Source organism: Anomaloglossus baeobatrachus, chromosome 2 (genome assembly GCF_048569485.1).
Source record: "Anomaloglossus baeobatrachus isolate aAnoBae1 chromosome 2, aAnoBae1.hap1, whole genome shotgun sequence".
NCBI classification, from domain to species: domain Eukaryota; kingdom Metazoa; phylum Chordata; class Amphibia; order Anura; family Aromobatidae; genus Anomaloglossus; species Anomaloglossus baeobatrachus.
This window is the reverse complement of record NC_134354.1, coordinates 752,353,536-752,381,166: the sequence shown is the minus strand read 5'-3', so window position 1 is coordinate 752,381,166 and position 27,631 is coordinate 752,353,536. Positions and strand designations below refer to the sequence as shown.

General features: G+C 42.3%; 1 protein-coding gene across 2 annotated transcripts in view; it reads left to right on the top strand.

Annotated features, from left to right (window-relative positions):
- The window catches only part of CNTN5 (contactin 5), a 2,293,676-nt gene that overhangs the window by 2,191,154 nt on the left and 74,891 nt on the right, over positions 1-27,631 (top strand). For both annotated transcript variants that reach the window (XM_075337481.1, XM_075337482.1), the window contains one exon: positions 4,039-4,148. In XM_075337481.1, the coding sequence (XP_075193596.1) occupies positions 4,039-4,148 (110 nt within the window). The remainder of the gene's footprint in view (positions 1-4,038; positions 4,149-27,631) is intronic.

The window sequence follows — 27,631 nt, the reverse complement described above, 5'->3', positions numbered from 1 at the left end:
AAAAAATAAAAAAAAAAATAAAAAAAAATGTATATTTTTTTTTTGTTCTGGACTTCACGATCTAAAAAGAGTCTTGTTTTTCTATGCAACCTGTGAAAGAAGGAAAAATCTATTTTTACCACTGTCTGCTGATTGATTTTTAACGGTAATTGTCTGCTAGTTTACCCGGCAGGTGTTAATAGCTGCGGTTATTAACTTTGTGAAGTGATTCAGATTCCTGCATTCAGCCTGAATGACAGCTTCATAAATACATTTTTTTTCTTTTTATAAAAAATCGTGTTAACGCTTCGCATTTTATCAATTCGTTTTTGTTAAAGGTGATATATAGCACATGAAATAGATAATGTCAGAGCAGCGTATGGTTTTCTGTACAGTACAATATCTGTTTAGAAATGCTGCCTGCATTATGGAGATGATCTCAGCTTTCTAGACTTTATATAGAGATTAAGTTCTGCTTTTGGAATTGTATAAATGTATTACATTACTTATCCTCTACTGATCCTGCCAGAGCTGCACTCACTATTCTGCTGGTGCAGTCACTGTGTGCATACATTACATTACTTATCATGTACTGATCCTGAGGTACATTCTGTATTATACTCCAGAGCTGCACTCACTATTCTGCTGGTGCAGTCACGAAGTATATACATTACATTACTTATCATGTACTAATCCTGAGGTACATTCTGTATTATACTCCAGAGCTGCACTCACTATTCTGCTGGTGCAGTCACTAAGTATATACATTACATTACTTGTCATGTACTGATCCTGAGGTACATTCTTTATTATACTCCAGAGCTGCACTCACTATTCTGCTGGTGCAGTCACTAAGTATATACATTACATTACTTATCATGTACTGATTTTGAGGTACATTCTGTATTATACTCCAGAGCTGCACTCACTATTCTGCTGGTGCGGTCACTAAGTATATACATTACATTACTTATCATGTACTGATCCTGAGGTACATTCTGTATTATACTCCAGAGCTGCACTCACTATTCTGCTGGTGCGGTCACTAAGTATATACATTATATTACTTATCATGTACTGATCCTGAGGTACATTCTGTATTATACTCCAGAGCTGCACTCACTATTCTGCTGGTGCGGTCACTAAGTATATACATTATATTACTTATCATGTACTGATCCTGAGGTACATTCTGTATTATACTCCAGAGCTGCACTCCCTATTCTGCTGGTGCAGTCACTGTGTACATACATTACATTACTTATCATGTACTGATCCTGAGGTACATTCTGTATTATACTCCAGAGCTGCACTCACTATTCTGCTGGTGCAGTCACGAAGTATATACATTACATTACTTATCATGTACTAATCCTGAGGTACATTCTGTATTATACTCCAGAGCTGCACTCACTATTCTGCTGGTGCAGTCACTAAGTATATACATTACATTACTTGTCATGTACTGATCCTGAGGTACATTCTTTATTATACTCCAGAGCTGCACTCACTATTCTGCTGGTGCAGTCACTAAGTATATACATTACATTACTTATCATGTACTGATTTTGAGGTACATTCTGTATTATACTCCAGAGCTGCACTCACTATTCTGCTGGTGCGGTCACTAAGTATATACATTACATTACTTATCATGTACTGATCCTGAGGTACATTCTGTATTATACTCCAGAGCTGCACTCACTATTCTGCTGGTGCGGTCACTAAGTATATACATTATATTACTTATCATGTACTGATCCTGAGGTACATTCTGTATTATACTCCAGAGCTGCACTCACTATTCTGCTGGTGCGGTCACTAAGTATATACATTATATTACTTATCATGTACTGATCCTGAGGTACATTCTGTATTATACTCCAGAGCTGCACTCCCTATTCTGCTGGTTCGGTCACTAAGTATATACATTACATTACTTATCATGTACTGATCCTGAGGTACATTTTGTATTATACTCCAGAGCTGCACTCACTATTCTGCTGGTGCGGTCCCTGTGTACATACAGTGCCTTGTGAAAGTATTCGGCCCCCTTGAATTTTTCAACCTTTTCCCACATTTCCGGCTTCAAAAATAAATAATAAAAAATGTTAATGTTCTGGTGAAGAATGAACAACAAGTGGGACACAATTGTGAAGTTGAACAAAATTTATTGCTTATTTTAAACATTTATAAAAAATTAAACTGACAATTGTGGCGTGCAATATTACTCGTCCCCTTTAAGTTAATACTTTGTAGCGCCACCTTTTGCTGCGATTACAGCTGCAGTTGCTTGGGCTATGTGTCTAACAGTTTTGCACATCGAGAGACTGAAATTCTCGTCCATTCTTCCGTTGTAAACAGCTGGAGCTGAGTGAGGTTGGATGGAGGCATTTGTGAACAGGGGTTTTCAGCTCTTTCCACAGATTCTCGATTGGGTTCAGGTCTGGACTGTGACTTGGCCATTCTAACACCTGGATACGTTTATTTGTGAACCATTCCATTGTAGATTTTGCTTTATGTTGTGGATCATTGTCTTGTTGAAAGACAAATTTCCATCCCAGTCTCAGGTCTTTTGCAGACTCCAACAGGTTTTCTTCAAGAATGGTCCTGTATTTGTCTCCATCCATCTTCCCATCAATTTTAACCATCTTCCCTGTCCCTGCTGAAGGAAAGCAGGCCCAAACCATCATGCTGCCACCACCATGTTTGACAGTGGGGATGGTGTGTTCAGGGTGATGAGCTGTGTTGCTTTTACGGCAAACATATCGTTTGGTATTGTGCCCAAAAAGGTCGATTTTGGTTTCATCTGACCAGAGCACCTTCTTCCACATGTTTGGTGCGTCTCCTAGGTGGCTTGTGGCAAACTTTAAACGACACTTTTTATGGATATCTTTGAGAAATGGCTTTCTCCTTGCCAATCTTCCATAAAGGCCAGATTTGTGCAGTGTACGACTGATTGTTGTCCTATGGACAGACTCTCCCACCTCAGCTGTAGATCTCTGCAGTTCATCCAGAGTGATCATGGGCCTCTTGGCTGCATCTCTGATCAGTCCTGTCCTCGTTTGAGATGAAAGTTTGGATGGACGGCCGGGTCTTGGTAGATTTGCAGTGGTATGATACTCCTCCCATTTCAATATGGGGATGTTTAAAGTTTTTGAATTCTTTTTGTAACCAAATCCAGCTTTAAACTTCCACAACAGTATCACGGACCTGCCTGTTGTGTTCCTTGGTCTTCATGTTGCTATTTGTACTTTAAACAGAACACTGAGCAGGTGCATTTATACGGAGACTTGATTACACACAGGTGGATTATATTTATCATCATCAGTCATTTAGGACAACATTGGATCATTCAGAGATCCTCAATGAACTTCTGGAGTGAGTGTGCTGCACTGAAAGTAAAGGGGATGAATAATATTGCACGCCCCAATTTTCAGTTTATTCTTTTTTTTACAAAAGTTTAAAATAAGCAATAAATTTCGTTCAACTTCACAATTGTGTCCCACTTGTTGTTGATTCTTCACCATAACAATAACATTTTTATCTTTATGTTTGAAGCCTGAAATGTGGAAAAAGGTTGAAAAATTCAAGGTGGCTGAATACTTTCGCAAGGCACTGTATGTAATCTGCCTGACAGATTTGTCTCCTGTAGAAGATAGCAGAATTGTGATTACAGCTCTGGTATCCATGGCAGGGGTTATACCTCATCTCTAGGAAAGCTTTTCTAACCATTCACTCCCATTTGTTGTTTCTTGCCACACAGTGTATGGAAACAATACAGGACAGTGGAGGTCTGTAACTTGGCAGTTATTTGGGAAGTTTAAAAAAATATATTGCCGAAACATTTAAAAATAAATAAAACTTTCAAAATGTTATTTTTCATCCATAGATTACCAATTATAAAAAAATGGAAATACATGAGATATTACCTTCAACTGGGCCTTTACCGTCTCTAAGAGCAGAGGAGCTATAATAGTCTTTGGGATACATGACTGTATTAAGTGATATATTGTAACATGACAACTCCATTACATTTGTTTCAATTCCCATCTGCAGAACCGAGCACGGCACCCACCGACGTCAAAGCCACAGGACTGTCTGCATCCGAAATCCTCGTCGCGTGGAAGTCCTCCAAAGATAATGTGGGAAGACCTTTGGGATTTGAGGTATCTGCTTCCTCTGAAACTTTTATGTACTTGTTATATTCAGATCTGAACGCTGCAAATATTCCAAAAACCCTTCATATTTCCCCATATTGGACGTTGTTAGTCACCACAGTTAACCCCTTGATTCAATGAAGAGAGTGAACAAACAGGTATATTAGGGGTAGACACTGTATAATCTACGTACACATATATACATAAAATACACACGTACACATAACACATGCATATACACATGGAAATTTTTGTGTTCCAGAACTATTTTTTTATCTTTACATAGCCATAATAATCATATTTTTTTCCATAGAAGTCTTGTTACTTTTATTTTGTCATTCTATTAATTTTTGTTATATGTTGAATTGAAAAAAATAAATAAATTTGGGGATTTTTTTTTTTTTACAGCATTTACCAGTCACTATAAATAATGTGTTTATTGGAATGGACGGGTTGTTACGATTACAGCAATACCAAATATGTCCATTTTATTACGGGATGGAATATTTGTTTAAAAAAATGTATTAAGAAAATGCAATTTATTGTTTTTGTGACATTATTAGTTGATAACTTTAGGGTGAAAAAAAAGAGTTCCTGGCTTTCTAGTTGTTTACCCATAATGTAATGGTTTATACAGCTGTATCTCTTTGAACCAATACAATGTTCCAGCAAAGAAGAAGAATACTATGGGTATTTAGATTTTTAGGTAGAGAAAATGATCTAATACATTTCAGTGCAGTCTTTCTGTCATGAGTGTGTCATAGCCAAATGTGATCTGGGGGAATATGAGATCAGAAGGTTTCAGCGTATTGTTGATCGCAGATTCGCTTTAGTGCTTGCTTGTCATTTACTCTGTTGGAGCTTATTAAATTCCGTCTGGATCTGAAGAGGTTAAGGTCCATTTTCTGAAGAGGTTAAGGTCTATTTCTATCCTTCAGTGATCTAAATGGCAGTTGTAACCTTAGCTGTTATAAATATCCGCTCCTCACTCTTCCCTATGCCGGCTATAGCTCATACCTATTCTGTCCACTTTGAAAGAGCAGGTCACTGGAGTAGCTGAGGTGTTGCTTCTTTTGCAGCTGAGAAGTCCCTGCTAGAGAAGCTGTGGAGCGTTATTTATTGTCTCTTTCCACTATTTGTCTTACCTCCCTCGTGTTGTCTTATTGCACTAGCAAGGCTACTGTCTTGCTGGCCTTTACTAGTCAGGGTGATTTCATAGCCAGCAAGGGCCTAGGTACGTGATGGTGCATGGGGGGAACGACCCTTTTAGGGACATTAGGGAGTGCAGGGATCAACCTCAGGTGAGTGTTATGAGATGACCCCACTCCCCTCTTCCTAGCGCCAAGGCCTTCCTTTGTATTGCTACCCTGGTGTTCCCTCTGTGTTGCGCAGCTCCTAGTTGGCGTGACACCTGCAGTCACATCGTGTCTCACTGTTAGAGCTTCTCATTTCCATGCTGCAGGTTCTAATTTGAGTCACAGAGGAATATAAAGCAAATACTTAACTAAACACATAAAGGCGCCTCTACTGAACACAGTTAGATACTGGGAAGAAGGTTCCTCCTCAGTGTTGTTTGAGGAGAAAGACAGAACACAAATATCACGGAGGACAGTGAACTGTGATTGCTTTTGAGAGTTGAAACCAAAGATTAACTGGGCTACCCTTCCCCCTCTTGTGAAGCTACTCTTCACATTCAGACATACGTTGATCTTTGGAGACCCTTTCTCAATACAAACAAATCAGAGACAAGGTGTCATGCTTGGTATGGAGATATACCAGACAAATGGCGAAAGGGGGAGACGGAAACCCTGTATCTAGGGAAGGGGGAAGATGGTGACCTCTGGTAAAACCTACCGCTGGGCCCTGTTTCCCCGATGTCCCTAGATAGGTTCCTTACCTATCTGCTGATCAGGATACCTTGGCCGTGGCTTACCCTGCAAAGAGCACTAGGTAGTGAAAGGACGGGATGAGCACTAGTCAACCCCCCTAAGACCTAAATAACACACAGGGAAAGTAAAGGGGAATGCAAACGGTCAACAAATCTGCAATATGACTTTGGGAGAACGACAGCAACATACAACACCGTGTTTCGACAAGAGATTTTAAGCCGACTGCTTGCAATCTCAACAGCATAGGAGTAAATGTTATCACCAGCAACAAACCAAGGGGAAATGCTGGTATATATAGACACAAGGGAGTGGGGATAAGGATTTGCAGCTGAACTGCCAAGACATCTGCAGGATCCAAAAGGCAAAAATGCTAACAGAGAAGATATATAGAACTCCATTCACACCAAGGAAGAAAGAATGGAAATCAAGGAGCAGTTTGTGTAGACAAATTCAGCGACCTTCTGCAGCCGGACACCAAAGAATTGTTGGTCAACTATGACACACCCGTGACACAAAGGGATTAAATGTGCTCAAACTCATATAAAACGGCCTTAAATACGAGATCAAACACACTTTACCAGGGAAAGATACAGAGAAGTGACAATGCTTTTACAAAAGTGCAGGGCAATGGTGAACAGACTCAAAACCACCTAAAATTCTTGACACATCACAGACACTCCCTTAGGCTATGTGCCCACGGAAGCTCGTACCTGCAGATATATTCGCAGGTATGTCCGCAGGTTTCCTGCAGCTGCTCGCCGGAATCCCACAGCTATTTTTAGCTGTGGTAGTACAGCAAAATATCTGCGGTAAACCTACGGGCAGTCGTGCGACTTACCTGCGGAAGTCCCGGCCTCTATCTCCATAGGGGAGGGGAGGGATTTCTGCAGGTAATTCCGCAGAAATAATTGACATGCAGTTACGTGCGGCTCCGGGACATCCGCAGCATGTTCCGCAGCTGGACATATCCGCAGCATGGACACAGCACTCCCCATGTCCCTTAGGATAACATGGGGAGTGTCTGTACTTGCTGAAACCTGCGGATTTATCTGGAAAATTCAGAAAATCCACGGATTTTCCATAGATTTAATCTCCTGTGGGCACATAGCCGTACAGTTTGGCGCCATTAACCCCTTAAGGACGAAGCCAGTTTGTACTTAATGCCCAGGCCATTTTTTGCAATTTTGACCAGTGTCACTTTATAAGGTTATAACTCTGGAACGCTTCAATGGATCCCGGTGATTCTGAGATTGTTTTTTCGTGACATACAGTTAGGTCCAGAAATATTTGGACAGTGACACAATTTTCGCGAGTTGGGCTCTGCATGCCACCACATTGGATTTGAAATGAAATCTCGACAACAGAATTCAAGTGCAGATTGTAACGTTTAATTTGAAGGTTTGAACAAAAATATCTGATAGAAATTGTAGGAATTGTACACATTTCTTTACAAACACTCCACATTTTAGGAGGTCAAAAGTAATTGGACAAATAAACCAAACCCCTACAAAATATTTTTATTTTCAATATTTTGTTGCGAATCCTCTGGAGGCAATTACTGCCTTAAGTCTGGAACCCATGGACATCACCAAACGCTGGGTTTCCTCCTCCTTAATACTTTGCCAGGCCTTTACAGCCGCAGCCTTCAGGTCTTGCTTGTTTGTGGGTCTTTCCGTCTTAAGTCTGGATTTGAGCAAGTGAAATGCATGCTCAATTGGGATAAGATCTGGTGATTGACTTGGCCATTGCAGAAGTTTCCACTTTTTTGCACTCATGAACTCCTGGGTAGCTTTGGCTGTATGCTTGGGGTCATTGTCCATCTGTACTATGAAGCGCCGTCCGATCAACTTTGCGGCATTTGGCTGAATCTGGGCTGAAAGTATATCCCGGTACATTTCAGAATTCATCCGGCTACTCTTGTCTGCTGTTATGTCATCAATAAACACAAATGACCCAGTGCCATTGAAAGCCATGCATGCCCATGCCATCACGTTGCCTCCACCATGTTTTACAGAGGATGTGGTGTGCCTTGGATCATGTGCCGTTCCCTTTCTTCTCCAAACTTTTTTCTTCCCATCATTCTGGTACAGGTTGATCTTTGTCTCATCTGTCCATAGAATACTTTTCCAGAACTGAGCTGGCTTCATGAGGTGTTTTTCAGCAAATTTAACTCTGGCCTGTCTATTTTTGGAATTGATGAATGGTTTGCATCTAGATGTGAACCCTTTATATTTACTTTCATGGAGTCTTCTCTTTACTGTTGACTTAGAGACAGATGCACCTACTTCACTGAGAGTGTTCTGGACTTCAGTTGATGTTGTGAACGGGTTCTTCTTCGCCAAAGAAAGTATGCGGCGATCATCCACCACTGTTGTCATCCGTGGACGGCCAGGCCTTTTTGAGTTCCCAAGCTCACCAGTCAATTCCTTTTTTCTCAGAATGTACCCGACTGTTGATTTTGCTACTCCAAGAATGTCTGCTATCTCTGTGATGGATTTTTTCTTTTTTTTTCAGCCTCAGGATGTTCTGCTTCACCTCAATTGAGAGTTCCTTAGATCGCATGTTGTCTGGTCACAGCAACAGCTTCCAAATGCAAAACCACACACCTGTAATCAACCCCAGACCTTTTAACTACTTCATTAATTACAGGTTAACGAGGGAGACCCCTTCAGAGTTAATTGCAGCCCTTAGAGTCCCTTGTCCAATTACTTTTGGTCCCTTGAAAAAGAGGAGGCTATGCATTACAGAGCTATGATTCCTAAACCCTTTCTCCGATTTGGATGTGAGAACTCTCATATTGCAGCTGGGAGTGTGCACTTTCAGCCTATATTATATATATATATAATTGTATTTCTGAACATGTTTTTGTAAACAGCTAAAATAACAAAACTTGTGTCACTGTCCAAATATTTCTGGACCTAACTGTATTGGGCTTCATGTTAGAGGTAAATTTAGGATGATATTTTTTTATTTTATTTGTGAAAAAATCTGAAATTTGACAAAAAAATTAAAAATTTTGCAAGTTTCAAACTTTTAATTTTTATGCCCATAAACCGGAGAGTTATGTCACACAAAATAGTTAATAAATAACATTTCCCACGTGTCTACTTTAGATTAGCGCAATTTTTGAAACAAAATTTTTTGGGGTTAGGAAGTTAGAAGGGTTCAAAGTTCATCAGCAATTTCCCATTTTTTCAACAAAATTTACAAAACCATTTTTTTAGGGACCACATCCCATTTGATGTGACTTTGAGAGGCCTGGGTGACAGAAAATACCCAAAAGTGACACCATTCTAAAACCTGCACCCCTCAAGGTACTCAAAACCACATTCAAGAAGTTTATTAACCCTTCAGGTGCTTCACAGGAACTAAAGTAATGTGGAATGAAAAAAATTAAAAATTAACATTTTACCTAAAAATGTTACTTTAGCACTAATTTTCTTACTTTTTCAAGAGGTAACACCAAAAATTGGACCTCACACTTTGTTACCCACTTTCTTATGAGCGCGCCGATACCCCACATGTGGTCAGAAACCTTTGTTTGGGTAAATGGGAGAGCTCGGAATGAAAGGAGCAATATTTGAATTTTGGAAAGCAAAGTTGGCTGAAACAGATTGCGGGCACTATGTTGCTTTTACAGATCCCCTAAGGTACCTAAACAGCAGGAACCCCCCTCAAGTGACCCCATTTTGGAAACTAGACCCCTTAAGGCTTCTATCGAGGGGTATACTGAGCATTTTGGACCCACAGGTACTTCACAGATTTTGATAACGTTACTTTGTCATATTGAAAATTGTAATTTTTTTCTCAAAAATGTTGCTTTAGCATCAATTCTCTCACTTTTTCAAGAGGTAATTCCAAAAATTTGACCCAAATGTTTGTTACCCACTTTTTTATGAGCGCGGTGATACCTCACATGTGGTCTGAAACCTTTGTTTGGACAAATGGGAGGGCTTGGAACGAAAGGAGCAATACTTGAATTTTGGAAAGGAAATTTGGCTGAAAAAGATTGCGGGCACCATGTTGCATTTGGAGGACCCCTAAGGTACGTAAACAGCAAAAAACCACCACAAGTGACCCCATATTGGAAACTAGGCCTCTCAAGGAATTTATCTAGATGTTTGGTGAGTACCCTGAACCCTCAGGTGCTTCACAGAAGTTTATAACGTTGAGCCATGAAAATAAAAAAATAAAATTTTACCACAAAATTGTTACTTCAACCAGGTAGCTTTTTTTTCACAAGGGTAACAGGAAAAAAATCACCATGAAATGTATTCTGCAATTTCGCCTGAGTTTGGTGATATCTTATATGTGGTGGAAATCAACTGTTTGGGCACACGGCAGGTCTTGGAAGGGAAGGAGTGCAATTTGACTGAACATTTGGCTGGAATAATTAGTGGACGCTATGTCGCATTTGGAAAGCCCCTAAAGTGCCTAAACAGTGGAGGCCCCCCACAAGTGACCCCATTCTGGAATCAAGAAACCTCAAGGCTTTTATCTAGGTGTATATTGAGCATTTTGAATCCACGAATACTTCACAGAATTTGATAAGCTTAGGTTGCCATATTGAAAATATTCATTTTTTTCACAAAAATGTTTCTTTAGCATCACATTTCTCACTTTTTCAAGAGGCAACAACAAAACGTGGACCCCAGAGGTTGTTATCCAATTTCTTGTGAGCGTAGGGATACCCCATATGTGGCCAAAAACCTCTGTTTGGATATATGGGAGGGCTTGGAATGGAAGGAGCACCATTTGAATTTTGGAAAAGTTGAAATAAATTGCGCGCACCATGTCACATTAGCAGGGCCTCTTGGGTACCTATACATTAGAAACCCCCCACAAGTGACTCCATTTTGGAAACTGGACCCCTCAAGGATTTTATTCAGGAGTATAGTAAGCATTTTGAATCCACAGGTACTTCACAAAAATGTTGCTGTAGCAACAAATTTCTCACTTTTAGGCTATGTGGCCATGATCCAGCGACATGGCGTCCAGTACACAGTGTCAGCCTTCCTGCAGAGATGTGAGTGTTGTCCACGGGAGAACGCAGCTGCCCATGCCCACGATTTGGGTTCAGGCTGCTGTGGAGCTCTATGCTACCTGCAGAGCACACTCATCTCCGCAGCATAAATTGACATGCTGAGGCTCGGGAAGCTGCACCACAGGTCGGTTTATGCTGCGGAGAAAAGAAGCACAGTGGGCACGGGATTTCTAAAAATCCTTCAACTGTGCTTCTACTGCACAACGCAGCGTTATGGACGCAGGGAAAACACTCTGCGCCCAAAACGCTGCAAACCCTGATTGTGGGCACACAGCCTAAAATGCTACAATGGATGGATGGATAGATGTCAAACATATATAACGTCCCACCCCCCTGCATATTCTAAGCTGGCGCCCTTTAGTGCCTTTCATGTGGCACTAAAGGGTGCCTAGCCTTGTATTTAGCCCAAAAAGAAAAAAAAATAATTAAAATAAATGACGTGGGGTCCCCCCTATTTTTGATAGCCAGCTAGGGTAAAGCAGACAGCTGTAGCCTGCAAACCACAGCTGACAGCTTCACCTTGGCTGGTGATCAATTTGGAGGGCTCTCCAAGCTGTTTTTTTTTTTTTTAATTATTTATAAATAAATAATTAAAAAAAACAAACAAACGTAGGGTCCCCCAAATTAGATCACCAGTCAAGGTGAAGCTGACAGCTGGGGTCTGGTATTCTCAGGGTGGGAAGAGCCATGGTTATTGGACTCTTCCCAGCCTAAAAATAGCAGGCCGCAGCCGCCCCAGAAGTGGCGCATCCATTAGATGCGCCAATCCTGGCGCTTCGCCCCAACTCATCCCGCGCCCTGGTTCGGTGGCAAACGGGGTAATAAATGGGGTTGATACCAGATGTGTAATGTCACCTGGCATCAAGCCCAGCAATTAGTTATGTCACAGCGTCTATTTGATACCAGACATAACTAATTGACAGTAATAATAAAAAAAAATTGACAACAAAAAAACATTTATTTGAAAAAACACTCCCCAAAAACATTCCCTCTTTGGCCAATTTATTGAAAAGAAAAAAAAAAAAATCGGGTCCCTGCTGTAATCCATTGTGAAAGTCCCGCGGCGATTCTGGACCTTCTAGAATATGGGGGGCACGTTCAGGGAACGTATCCCCCATTTTCTAGGAGTGCAGACCATCCATTTGAGGAGAGTGGGTGCAAAGAATTTGCACCCACCCTCCCCGGGTCACAGCTGCAGACTCTGTGCAGCAGCCAGCGTCTGAGTCACAGACACAGGAAGCTGACAGCCGTGCTCTGCAGTGTGACCGGCGTCTGCTGTGAAGGAGGAGGGGGCCGCGGGGGATCAGAGCTAACAGGTACGGGGGACACCGGGGAACACCGGGGTGGGAATAGGGGGTGACCTGGCAGGGCCTGGGGAGCAGGTTTCTGTCGTATGTGTCATAGCACATGCGACAGAAACCATAGGTAAGGGGGAAATGCGGCCGGCGCGCTGCTGTGCGCGCCGGTATGTGCGGCGCCATGTTAGATTTTTGGGAGGAAGGGGAGGTGGGGGGACACTTTGGCGACACCGGGGGACCGGAGAGGACCGGGGGAGGAGATTTATCTCCCATCTGACATGTTTGTTTATGCCAGATGGGAGATAAATGATTTTTTACCGGCGCGGTCATTTACTGTAACCTGATCATCGGTATACGGTGTATACCGGTCATCAGGTGAGCGGGGACCAGAAAAACCGGCCAGAATCATGATCTCCAGGGTCTCAGCTACCCACGGCAGCTGAGACCCCGGAAATTTTCTGACTTTGGGGGGTGCTAGACCCTTTTTTCCGACCGCCGTTAAAAAGCGGCGGATCGGAAGAAGTACCCTAATTTGTCGCCGTTAAAAGGCGTATCGGCGGTCGTTAAGGGGTTAAAGTTCCAGAACCTTCAGGAAGTAGATTATTTTTTCCAGAGGAAGCCAAAAATAACTAGTGCCATCTGCAGGGAAGATGTAGTACTACATAGCGGACATTCAAATTAACTGCAGTCTATGTAAACCACTGATGGCTTGAGTCCACCAACATAAAAACCTCTCTTACAAAGTGGCCATCATCATCTCTACTGGTAGGAGTGTTTTAGTTTTGGCAAGTTAATGCTATTAATTTAATGTTATACCACTATCGGACACGGACAGAAAAGGCCCACTTTGCACAAACAATATATGGACCCTTTGCAGCCCAAGAACTCATCAAAATGCACCAATCCTCCTGCTCTAGAGGTAGAAATGGGCCCCCTTACCTCTTGGATCATAGGCTACACCAATGATATGTCCGTCCCTAGTTATATCCCAATAACCAATCACATGTGATCATTCAATTTGGAGAACTTAGAAGCAGATGCTCGGTTTCCCTACAGCACCCCCGCAGGTGACATCAGGTACTGACATGTTTTTTGTTTTTTTTTTATTTTCCTTTTATTCACAATTGTCGATTGGGATAGTGAATTAAAAGCATTTGATGAGTAATCTTTGTAGTAGCCCCATTTCTAAATACATCAAACACGGCTAATAATTTACCTTTTATTTCAAAGACTGCAGAACCGTTTGTGCTCTTTGAATACATGAAAGATTTTCCTTTTGTGCATGACATAACCTCTTCTTCCTTTCTTCCCATCTTAAACCAACCTGAAAAATACAATATCCAGAGAGAGTAATTTTTTTTAACGACGTACAATTAGCTTTAACCCTTCATTTTAAGTAAAATCAACATTCAATCATCATTTTATTAAATTCACTTATTGTCCTTAATGTCAGGATTTAATCGGCGCGGCCTTTTATTTCCCCGGTTTACGACTCTGAAGAGCGCGTACCTTTTAAAGGTTATGTTTGAGAGAGACAGAAAACAATGAAATGAAAGCCCCATATACGAGCATCTATATAACCTACCTGTGCTATACTCTTAATGGATTTGTATTTATCCTGCAAATATCATATTCATAAATATATAATGGATTCAACCTTGATAATCGGGATCAGCCCAGCACCTGTTGACCAGCCATATGGGTTTTCAGGTTGTCCATTATGGATGATCTCTACAATGTAGAGGACACATTGTAGTCACCTCACTTAAAGTGGATAGGAACCGCTCTCTCCATTAAAGGAAACCTGTCACCATGGAAAATATAGGGTTAATCTGCAGCTTAATAGCATTACAATGCTGCCCTTTTGCCTTACTGAAAGTGCAGGTGCTGGGAGGAAATGAACTTTTTTCCTCCCAGGAGCTGCCGGCTTTCAGTCACGGGGGCGGTGCAGGAAGCAGATGAAGTTACTTCTTACAACACTGTTCACAAAACTGTGAGTGGCAACCATGAGCAGAACACAGCAAAGATGCGCTGCAGAATCAGCTGTCAATCATAGCGCCGGGTGTCCTTACATATGTCTCTCAAAGAACAGTGAGTTCTATGAGCACTGACCGCAAGCACTCCCTGCATTGCCCTCATGACTGAAAGCCAGCAGCTCCCAGGAGGAAATAAGTTCCTTTTTTCCCGGTAGCCACACTTTCAGTAAGACAGTCAGGCAGCATTGTAAAGCTAAGTAACTGCACATATACCCTATATCTGCAGGTAAATGGTATTTTCAGAGATAACAGATTCCCTTTAAGATGAGGGCAGTGCAGGAAGCAGATGCAGTTACTTCTCACAACATTGTTCACAAAACTGTGAGCAGCGACTATAAGCACAACATGGAACCTTGCAACTCGCTTTGCAAAGATGTGCTGCAGAATCAGCTGTCAATCATAGTGTCGGGTGTCCTTACATCTGCCTGTCAAAGTATATTGAGTTCTATGAGTGGTGAACATAAGCACTCCCTGAATTTCCCTTATGACTGAAAGCCGGCGGCTCCCGGGAGGAAATAAATTCCTTTTTTCCCAGTAGCTGCACTTTCAGTAAGACAGTCAGGCAGCATTATAAAACTAAATACCCCCACATTAACCCTCTATATGCAGGTAAATAGAATTTTCAGAGGTGACAGATTCCCTTTAACATATTTTGCACATGGAAGAGCTGTGTATAAAGTCCAAATGAAGGCACACCGAAACCTTATAGTACTGTAGTATGGAGACAGCAATATGTTGCCTTCTTGCAATAGAATATAATAGAGATCTTCAAATTGTATTGTTAAAAGTATCTAATGAAACATAATTTATTTGCACATTTTGGGTTGCAGTAATAGTGAAAAGTAAAGGTAGCTCACACAAGTCCAACATTGTACTCCCAGAATTCTTCCAGGGAATTTCTAAAATGTGCTGGATGTTTGGCACAGAATCACATGATGATTAATCAAATTGTCATTCAACGGCTCTAACCTCTGAAATAAATGACATGCTTTTAGACAAATTTTTGCATACATTTTTTCTGGCAGATTAACAAGGTTGTGAAACCCCATTGGCCTGCCTGGGATGGGAATGGTTAGCAGATTTTACTTGGCTTTAGGTGTAGAATCCACTTCAACATACACGTGAAATCTGACAGTGGCCAATTGCTACATTCACAATGTATATTCTACATTGCAATGTTAAATAAGAAATCAAATTACACCAGTTCCATCCTATAAAGCCTGAAATCTGTGCATGATGTTGTATGTCCACCACTCTGTATAGGGAGGCTGGGCAAAGTAAACATGAGTTCTTTGGAAATTTGGAGGATTAAATCAGGACACACTTAACCAGCATCTTCTATACATGAGGTGATGTAAAAGTTTCCAGCAAGCACACAACTATATAACACTGTTCCAGGCAGTAGTAGATGGAAGGCTTTAATAATCTTCACACAGAGCTTCCATAATTACATACATGACAGCCTGTTTGCAGAATATCTTCTCTCTTTACACAGTCTTTCTCCTTACAATATGGATGGACACAGAGCAGAACACTGTACCTTATGCAGTGAGGTGAGGGGTGAACTCTGTACTGGGTCACTTCTCTCCACTATACTTCTCAACAGAATTTGCTCTTGAACTGTCCTGAATATTCTCCACTCCACTCCTAACAGCTTCTTTCCTGGACTGGCTGGCTTCTGTAGCTTGACTCTTCTTAGGATACATGCACTACACTTTCTGAGCACTACTCCTTCATTGCAGAGAAACAATGACAATGAATCACAATGAATGGACTTCTAAGAGGGAAATGTATGCTCAGAGACAGGACACTGACTCTTCATTTCTTCAGCATCACCCCATGACTCCTGGAAAACGCTTTAGTAGAGATGAGCGAACCTGAACTGTAAAGCTCGAGGTTCGTACCGAACATGGACTTTTTTAAACAAAATCAGTGTTTGCGTTCTGTACATATGCATTGCTAACCACTCGATCGAACATAGCTGTACTCAGGTACTCTTGGTGCTCGGTTTAGTGAGAGCTGCTTGCAATCTCTGAATGGCTCTCACTGGGGTTAAAAGCAATGTTTTTGAATGTAGTGTGTCCAAAAAAAACAAACCTGCTCTCCGTTCTCTGGAAATACTATGTTTCTGACTAGCTGTATGTGGGCAGAGACCCAAACTGCACAATCAGTGACCTCCTTTGTGGTTCAGGTCAAGTCTAAGGGCCATACTGAACTTTATCTAAAGTGCGGCTAAACCCAGCGCACACAAACTTCCAGGGGTCCACTCATCTCTATTCTATATATATTTAGGGCCTTCTCTGATAAAATTTAGTTTTCTACCAGAATATGAAGTTTAATCACTAAAAATCTGGTGAAGGGCTCCCTTTAAAGGGGTTGTCCACTACTCAGACAATCTCTTCTGAATTTCAATATCCCCCCATGTAGAATAAAAACACCTTACATTCTGGTGCCAGCACAGTTCCAGCGATATCGGTGCCAGGTCTCCTGGGACTCTTTTGACATTCTTATCTCAAATGAGCCCTTCAGCCATTAAGCAGCCACTAGTGGTCCACTTCATTGTCACCTCCTTCAAAAGTAACTGATATGTGGTGGAAATCAGAAAGGAGGAGTAGCAGCTCTTGCTGTCATGGGTGTTGATTGAATTTAACCAATGGCAGTTCCTTAAAATGGTGAGTAATATGTAGATGTAAAGGGGTGCACTTAGTAGGTTCCAAAGCCAAGAAACAAAGTATAGACACAAGGCACTCCCAAATTCTTGATGCTGTGATTTTATTTAACAGTGGATGTGCATAAAGAACGTTTTCGGTCACAAAAAGACCTTCTTCAGTTGCACATGGAGAGACTGGATGGTGCTCATGACACAGCGCGGTATCCACAGCGCAGTATCGGCGGCCCCCATGCAGCGGTGGATACCGTGCTGTGTCACGAGCACCATCCAGTCTCCCCATGTGCAACTGAAGAAGGTCTTTTTGTGACCGAAAACATTCTTTATGCACATCCACTGTTAAATAAAATCACAGCATCAAGAATTTGGGAGTGCCTTGTGTCTATACTTAGTCATGTGGTTTCTGGCCATAGAAGGTCACAGTGTTTGGCTGTGCAGAATGCTCCCTGACTTTCCATTGTTTCTGCTGTCAGTATTCATTGGTATAGGTAGCTTTCCTGCTGGATTCATCCCTTCCCCTTTTGGACCCAGCAGGAGCTCACCTTCCACCCAGCTGTTGATTATCAGCATTCTCTCTCTGTGCTTATATACCTCTTCCTTCCTTTGGACTGGTGCTGGTGATACTCTTCAGGTCATTCAAGCCCTGGGTGCTAGCAGGTGGCTTATATTCCTCTGTGGTTTTGTTGCTATAAATTTTGATGAACTTCTACCTGAGCCATCTGTAGATAAAAGTTCATGCTTTTCCCGTGTGTCCCCCTTGTGGTTTCTATAGTGTTTTGTGGGGTTGGCAAAGAGCTCATCCTATCCATTCCCTATTTAGGGCCTAGCATTAGGGATACGTAGGGTCAGGTATCCAGCTCAGCGCATAGGTGCAGAATCTATCTAAGGTGGTGAGGGACCCAGAAACTAGCAGTAGGCTTGGTCAGGAGTCACCATCTTCCCTTTCCCTAGACACAGGCTTTCCCTTCCCTTTTCCCCTGCACTTGGACTTGGTACTTCCCGTACCTAGAGTGACACTTGCTTCTTCTAGATGTCACTTTCATCTGAAACTGTAGGGCTCATGTGTCGTAGCATCACAAAAGCCCCGGAAGACCTAGTGTTGGCGTTGCTGAAATGTCGCCGGCTCTAGAAGTGTGTGGAGCTTTTATTTCATGAGGAGAAATATTGTACTTTTAGAAGAAGGTGTTCAAGTATTCGACAAACCCTTTAAAGAACTCTAGACCATAAAAGTTGATTGTTAGGACTTGTCTGACAAATTCTACCGAAAATTCCAGAAAAGAGATGAGAGGACCATTTGAAAGTCAAATTCTGCGGCTTCTCCGAATTTTGCCAAGAAACACAATACTGCAGAGAGAGTTGGAGGGGAGGGAGATGGGATCCAGTTCTGTTATAAATATCACCAGCTCCATTTCACATCCAGTCCCTTTGGATCTCTTACCTCCACCCATGTCATGGCGTACACTCATTTTCTGCACTTTTATAATTAGTAGCCTCTTTCTTGGCTTTCCATGCTCATTAATGACTTTTTCCTCCCTTACTTCAGAGACTATTATTAACATTCCGGAATATGTTGTAAACTATGTTTTTGAAACCTTTACCTCCTCATGGCGCGTACCCATGAGACTCATGAAAGAGCACCTACGGCCACTTAATTAAAGCTGATGCCAGTGCCCGCAGAGAGACAGTTACTAATGTCGTGCCACAATTATAGGTAACTCTGGGTGGTGCAGTACTGAAGACGGCAGCTGCAGAGTTCCCAATGTTTCTATGTCTTCGCCACATATGGAATATAACATTTTGCACACTGTTTTTATTTATGCTTCATTAGCAGAAATTTGCAGTTTAATTGCCGCAGCTGTGTAATGGACACATTGCAAGTTTAATTAGTCATTCTGCAACCAAAGTACTTGGAAAACAAATCAGCCCTGCTTACTGAGCCGCACGTAAAAGGACAATTACTCCATGCACACAGCAGAGCCATTTACAAAGAGCCTGTACGGCACAGAGACAGTTTGACACCCTCTGAAAGAGCCATACATCCTGTGCACACTACCTTCCATGCACTCCAGAGAAATTTCCCCTTTGAACCATTGGGCTGTGATCACACTATTGTACTTTTTTTTCATGAAAAATAACTGATAACACTATGTTAATCAACAGGGCATTTGTTTTACACATCCTGAATGTTTGCGTGAAAAACATTGCAACATGCATTAATCGCTTCCATATTTTGGATGAGAGTCTCCCAATCAAGACCTATTCACCTATGGTCGAGGCCAACGCGATAGAAAAGGATCAATTATTGTAATGACACTATGACTGAACTGTGGCCAGAGTTTAAGTGAAGTGTCAAAATAGTGGGATCCGATTTTTTTGGATGAGAAAATCGGAGCACAGGTGAGGAGAAGATGAAGAATACAATTTCTCCACCTCTTCCATTCTGTGAGTCCGCGTATGACATCCAAGTGCAGTCGAATGATATCCAGGCACCTATAGATTAGTACGGGTGAGTGCCGTCTGATTTATGCTTTTTTTCAAGTGCAAGAAAAACTGATGAAATTCAGACAAAACTCTGACAAAACTCTAGCAAAAATCTGGCAGAACTCTGGTAAACCTCTGGCAAAACTCTGGTAAACCTCTGGCAAAACTTTAGAAAAACTCTGGTAAACCTCTGGTAAACCTTTGGCAAAACTTTAGCAAAACTCTGGTAAACCTCTGACAAAACTCTGGTAAACCTCTGCCAAAACTCTAGTAAACCTCTGGCAAACTCTGGTAAACCTCTGGCAAACCTCCGGCAAAACTCTGGTAAACCTCCGGCAAAACTCCTGCAAAACTCTGATAAAACTCGTTTGAAATTTTGACCAAAATCACTAAAACCTGGTCAGTTTTTCTCGTACATGGAAAAAACTGACGTCTGAATAGGCCTTATACTTATTAGATCAGGGTCATAATGGGGTATAGTGAGAGCCTGTGTACTAGATTCACAAACTCACAAACTAATAATCTAGGTTTTTGTTGAAAATTGTACCCCAAAACCCATATTTAGAAGCTTCCCAATCAATTGATTTGAAAACCACGACTAGACTGCAAACTGTTTTTACAAAAGTTCGTCAAAAAGCTAATTTTTAAAAAATGTTTTTTAGAAGATGATTTTTCACTGTGAAAAATCCACATCAAAAAGCTCTGTGTGATCTTAGCTTTTGAGTATGTACAAAGAAAGTTTTTTGAGGAGGATTCTGTAGCTCATTTTTCTAAAATCCAGATCAAAAACTGCTTAAAAAACTCTTGGAATACTCTTCTTATAGATCTCAATGGAAAATACAGTTTACTGTTTGTACGACAAGTTTATTGAGTAATCTTTCCAACAAGGTTTTGAAAACATTGATGAGAAAAAAGAATGTGACTTGACTTCTTTGAGAGAAATTCCTTGATCTGATACAATTAAGTCTAAAGGCTTCAAAAGAGGCTTTCAAAACTAATTAAAAAATGCTTCAGGGAAAAAAATAAAAATAAAAACCTCTTTACGTTCTTAAGTGGATTCCTCTTCAAAAAACTGATGAATTTTTCAGTCTCCAAAAAATTCTCTGTGTGAACCTAGCCTTACTCCAGACCTAATCCTCGAGAAATCCTGTGGAAGACATTTAATAGACTCTCTCCTTTGTTGACTTTATGTGATTTTTTTGCTTTCCTATTACATAGGGGTTACGTAGGCATAAACTATTATCATTTTTTTTCATCATTTAATTTTAAATCCTGCTAATTCAGGGCTTAGGAGTCCAGTGGGAGGTTCCACTCATGAAGGCTGCAGATTACTAACAAGATTGCCGACTAGGCCTGAGATTCGCGGACTTCCGGCGCTGGACTGGAGTACCATGAGTTTGCTCATCTCTAGTCTCAACCGTCCTGGTTACAGCTGAAAGTCCCGGATTTGGTTCTACGCCTTGCAGTCTCGGGCGTTGGTCAAATGTCCCTCACTGCCATGTCCTCCTGCAAGGGTAGAAAGAATTGGCAAATGGATGTGGCTAAGGGCATGGCCAAAATTTGCTGTGGCTTGCATAGTTTATCCCTCTTTTTGTTCTTCAATGGTTGGGAGGTAGGCTTAACCCTTTCACTAAGCAACTTCCATTTTTGTGTTTTTGTTTTTTCCACCCCATCCCAGAGCCATATTTTGCTGTCCACATAGACATTTGAGGGCTTGCTTTTTGCGAGACGAGATGTACTTTTTCATTTTACCACATAAAACGTGAAAAACAGTCCAAATGTGGAGAAATTGGGAAAACAACTGAATTCTACCATTTTTGTGGTAAAACGACCTTGCAATCTGATTCTCCTCATCTTTGCAATTACGGCACAAGTTTGCGCCCAAAAATTTTAGGGGTCATGGCGCCATTTTTCAAGACCTGTAACGTTTTCACTTTTCGGTCGATGGAGCTGTGAGTTGGTTTATTTTTTGAGGGGTGAGACATCATTTTTATTGATACCATTTTGAGATAGATATAATGTTTTGATCGCTTGTTACAACATTTTTTTGTATTATTGTAGTGACCAAAACATATAATTTTGGCTTTCATTAATTTTTTTTGTTTGCATTGTTTTCTAATCATGTTAATTATTTTAATATTCTGCTAGATTGGATTTTTCTGAAAGCGGCGATAGCACATATGTGTATATTTTTTTCTTATACTTTGGAGAACATTAACCCTTCAAGACCTCAGAAAAACAATATGATTAAAACTGGATAAAAGGTAAATTCTTTTACACAAAGAAATCATTAAAATCCTACAAGCTCCCTTAGTTTAGGGCGTGAGGACTTAAAACATTTTGTTCTTTGTTCCCATATAGCATTATGTTTTCGGCAGCACTTCCCCTGTTCTGTGGTGTGCTGCCAATAATAATGATTTTTATGCCAGTGCAATATGAGTGTTTTGCTTGTTTGACCAGCGATCACTCATCTAGTAAATTGGCTTTGGGGCCAGGTTCAATGCCGCCAAATGTAACTATTCATATTTGGAGCACAATACCAAGACTGATTTCAGGTCTTGTGACCTGGACACAGTGCCTCTAAAGGCCCCGTTACATGCAACAACGTAGCTAACGATATATCGCCGGAGTCACGGATTCCGTGACACACATCCGGCATCGTTAGCGACGTCGTTGCGTGTGACACCAACGAACGACCGTTAACGATGGAAAATACTCACCAAATCGTCCATCGTTGACACGTCGTTCACTTTCAAAAAATCGTTGATTGTTGAGGACACAGGTTGTTCATCGTTCCCGAGGCAGCACACATCGCTGTGTGTGACACCTCGGGAAAGACGAACTACAGCTTACCTGCAGCCACCGGCAATGCGGAAGGAAGGAGGTGGGAGGGATGTGATGGCCGCTCATCTCTGCATTTCCGCTTCTATTGGGCGGCCGCTTAGTGACACCGCTGTGACGCCGCACAAACTGCCCCCTTAGAAAGGAGGCGGTTCGCTGACCACAGCGACGTCGCTAGGAAGGTAAGTATGTGTGACAGCTCCAAACGATATTGTGCGCCACGGACAGCGATTTGCCCGTGACACACAAACGATGGGGGCGGGTACGCTCGCTAGCGATATCGCTTCGATATCACTGCGTGTAACACCCCCTTTAGGCATATATCTGGTTGTGAGACCAAATCAAGAGACCAACCATAAAGCTGTATGTGAGAAAGTTATATATGGCCTTCTGAACCCTAGTCCCTACAGAGTCAAGAGAAATGATAGTCAAATGTTCCAAGAGCCTAGTACCAGGTGAGTATGCCAAAATTAAAGGAATAGACAGAGACATAGTCAGGCCATGGTCCGCGGTCAGAATACCTGGTGGTTAATGGATCAGAGCAGAGGAACAACAAGACAAAATGAAGGTCACACAAAGCCAGAGGTCTGGTAGCAAAAGATTAAAGGCCCAGTCACACTAAACAACTTACCAGCGATCCCAACAACGATACAACCTGATAGGGATCGCTGGTAACTTGCTAGGAGGTCGCTGGTGAGATGTCACACTAAGCGACGCTCCAGCGATCCCACCAGCAACCTGACCTGGCAGGGATCGCTGGAGCGTCGCTACACGGGTTGCTGGTGAGGTGTCACACAGGCAGATCTCACCAGCAACCAGTGACCAGCCCCCAGCCAGCAGCGCCGCGTGGAAGCGATGCTGCGCTTGGTAACTAAGGTAAATATCGGGTAACCAACCCGATATTTACCTTGCTTACCAGCGCACATCACTTAGCGCTGGCTCTCTGCACACCTAGCCACAGTACACATCGGGTTAATTACCCGATGTGTACTCTGCTACGTGTGCAGGCAGCAGGGAACGATGTGTACTGTGGCTAGGAGTGCAGGGAACAGGGAGGCGGCACTGGCAGTGTGAGAGCGGCAGACGCTGGTAACGAAGGTAAATATCGGGTAACCAAGGTAAGGGCTTCTTGGTTACCCGATGTTTACCATGGTTACCAGAGTCCGCAGAAGCCGGCTCCTGCTGCCTGCACATTCAGTTGTTGCTCTCTCGCTGTCACACACAGCGATGTGTGCTTCACAGCAGGAGAGCAACAACTAAAAAATGGCCCAGGACATTCAGCAACAACCAGCGACCTCACAGCAGGGGCCAGGTTGTCGCTGGATGTCACACACAGCAACATCGCTAGCAACATCGCTGCTACGTCACAAAAGTTCTTCCTTAGCAGCGATGTTGCTAGCGATGTTGCTTAGTGTGACGTGGCCTTTTCTTGCAGAACACAGATAACGGAGGTCAACAATCAACAAAGAAGGATAAAGACTGGCAGTGCTCTGGGATAAAATGCTGAGCTAAATAGCTGGGCAGTTAGGGCCGTTTCACACTTCCGGCTTTTCGCCGGATTGCCAGATTCTGCGCACTGCAGTACAGTGTATACAGTACAATGGCAGCGCGACAAGCTCCGGTCACATGCTGTCATGAGACCGGAGCATGTGACCCGGAAGTTGTCGTGATGCCATTGTACTGTAAAACACTGTACTGGAGTGCGCCGAATCCGGCAATCCAGCAAAAAGCCGGATGTGTGAAACTAGCCTTACCGGGAATAGGGAGCACCTGCAGAAACCCAACACCTCTCCGTTTATAAGTCCAATTCAAGAGACCAGCCATAATTTTGTATGTGAGAAACTGATATATGACCTTCTAAACCCAGGTGTGATGATAGTTACTACACAGATAACTCATGATGCAGGATAGTAAATCATTACAGGGTTGAGTACCAGGAGAGCATGCCAATATTAAGGGAATCGTCAGAGACGTAGTCAGGTCACTGTCAGAATACCTGGAGGTTAGTGGATCAGAGCAAAGGGTCGAGACAAAAGAAGGTCAAGCAAAGTCAGAAGTCTGTCAGCAAAAGATCAATCCACAGAGAACAGATAACTGAAGGCAAAAAGCACTGAACAAAAGTCTAAAACTGGCAGTGGTCTGGGACTGACTGCTCAGCTAAATAGCTGGGCAATTACCAAAAACAGGAAGAACCTTCAGAAACCCAGCACCTCCTAGTATGAGATTGGACAACTGAGCTATCACTCAAAACACTGACAGCTCAGCACGCAACAGTGCCAGGTTGGATAACCCAGATGTCACTCACCCAACTGACAGCTCAGCACGCCCTAACCAATGAGTGGAGGAATCGTGACACCAGGTTTGGATATTCTGATTAGGGTACAGGTTAGCCCTCATTTTAAACCTTTCAGCAGACACGGAGGACAAAAAATATCTAAAACAGCAAAATTGTAATTGTTAAGTCAACTAAAAAATATCTGACTTTCAACGGTCAAGACCGCAGTGTCCAGTCTGTCGGCGGCTCTCCGTATTTCCTTATGAGCGTATGAGGAAACCTTCATCCAGTTCGGACTTGGACTCTGACAGTCGATGTGTATAAGTGACCTTTATTTAGTTGCACTCCCCCCCCCCATCTTGTGCCAACATGGCCCCCTTATAAATTGGCTGTACCTCAATTGAACCGGCACTGCTCATCTGCCTACAGAGGACGCACGGCTCTGATCTCATCCAAGTTTATATTCTTTTGATTACACGTCGTATAACTTGCCAGCGTAATATCACAACCGTATATATTTATATACCCCGCGATGTTCGGCTGTAATTTAATCTGTATGGCGTGTAATCTGGTGAGCAGCCGCTATCGGTACGAGGATATTAAATAAATTAAATTCATTACAATCACCAAAAGAAGAATCGAATTCCAGCTATTAAAATGAGGAAAATACAAGATATAGCACTGCATCAAAGAGGCGGCCGCATTCATTAGCATATAAAACAGAATTCAAATGTGTTTCTACTTGAGAAAACTTTTTCAGCATAGTTGATTTCATTAGATGTTTTACTGTGTTCTATAATGCATAGTGACTTGTTTTATAGAAATGGATTGACTTGGTTAAGCCGCATTGCTGCTATATTATACAGTCATGTTTTCTCATACCGCCGCCATTTATTTAAATGTTCTCCCTGTGAGAAGTTAGTGAATTATTATGTACTGAGATGTTTAATAGATTCTTGTAGTGTTTTCATGCTCTGTTCCTAAGGAATAAATATTTAATGAAAGTTAATAGACGAGAGGGAAACATAAGAAAATGGACACTCGTCATAGAAGATCGAAATACGAGTATTCTACAATAGGCAAAAAGTCAAGTGTTATCTCTACGGGGCAAACTGGTTACTAACCAATTGGGACATCATTAACCAGTTCAGGACTGGGTTATTTACCCCCTGTTCTTGTCCAGGAAAATTTTTGTTCTTACGTGCTGTAAAAAGTTTTCTCATTCAGATAGTTACCGTATTTTTCGGTTTATAAGATGCACTGGATTATAAGACGCATCCCAAGTTTAGAGAAAAAAAAAGTAAAATAAAAATTGGGGTCCATTTTATAATCTAGTGGTGTCTTACCGGTGTGGGGCAGCAGCTGTGGTGGAAGGGGGTCACAGGAGGCGGGGGCGGTGATGGAGCAGGGCAATGGGGGACGGGTGTCCCAAATTGTCACTATGGGCAGCTTGAGGCAGGCAAGATCCAGAAACTGCTGTGGGCTGCAGTCCACTGTACTGGTGGCTGCTGCACTGCGGGTGGTGAGGTGAGCCAGGGGCCATTCTTAGGTGCTAGGGGCTGCTGGTGCTGTGTTGGTGGACGGTGAGGCAGGAGCCATTCTTATATCAGTGGTCCGGCTTCAAATAATGGCGCCCGAAGTTGGTGTGTGCGCAGATTGAGCTATTGGATCAATGACAAGCTGAGATCTCATCTGGGCATGTGCCACCTCTGGGCGTCATTTTTCTGAAGTCCACTGCTGGGCTGGAAGCGGCGCATGTGCAGATGAGATCTTGAGCTGAGAGCTCCATCTGTGCATGTTCCGACTCCGGGCTCCATTATTTGAAGCCGCACCGCTAACCTAAGGATAACGCCTGCCACAACGACCCCTAGCACAGCAGCCCCCAGCACAGAGACAGCAGCTCGCAGAATTGCCCCTCCTGTTAGCCCTCTCCACCACCTCCCGATAAGCTACGTTCAAGTTATAAGATGCACCCCTCATTTTCCTCCCAAATGTTGGGAGGAAAAGTGCATATTATAATCCGAAAAATACAGTAAATTTTTGCACCTTTTATCATGATACATGGGTGTCATTTTTATTCTAGTTTCATACTCTCTTTTTTTTATTCAATTTTTTTACATCTGGCAACATTGGTAAGACAATGACATGCAGAGATTTCATCTACACACACGCAACCATCGGGCGCCATTTTCCTTAAGTCCACTGTTGGGAGATCAATGGGGCGAAGGCGGCGCATGCGCAGAAGAGATCTTGAGCCGAGAGCTCCATCTGTGCATGCACCGACTGTAGGCGCCATTATTTGAACCTTGCACCGCCGCCATTTTCAACATGGCCCCTGCCAGTGCCTCACCGCCTGTAGCACAGCAGCACAGCACAGCGCCCTCAGCCCCAGCAGCACAGCCCTAACCTCACAGTGTCCTCAGCCGCATCAACGCTACCTCCTGCTACCCCTCTCCACCCCTGGTAAGCTACGTTTGGATTATAAGACGCACTCCTCAAATTCCTCACAAATTTTGGGAGGAAAAGAGCATCTTATAATCCGAAAAGTACAGTAAATAATTTTTGCAACTTTTATCATGGGTGTCATTTTTATTCTAGTTTCATACTCTTTTTTTATTTATTTTTTACATCTGGCAGTATTGGTAAGAGAATAAAGAAGATATGTCTCTTTTTCATATTTGTTTTTTTTTTTTTTTTGTTTGCTTTTATAACCACAATTGATCTCTAAAATATATTTTACATTTTCTTTTCTTTTCCTTAACAATTATAACAATTATTTCTATATACATATCAGAATCTGTTTTTCAACAGAGGTGGCGCTAATAAGAGTGATTTGGATTGGCAGCTGTGGGTTTTTTTTTTACAGTTTTTTTCTATGACCTAAAAAGCCCCTCAGGTGGTGAGGACCTGCAGCACATATGCAGCTTTAGGGTATACCTCCTGGTAGCTTTCTCTTCTGC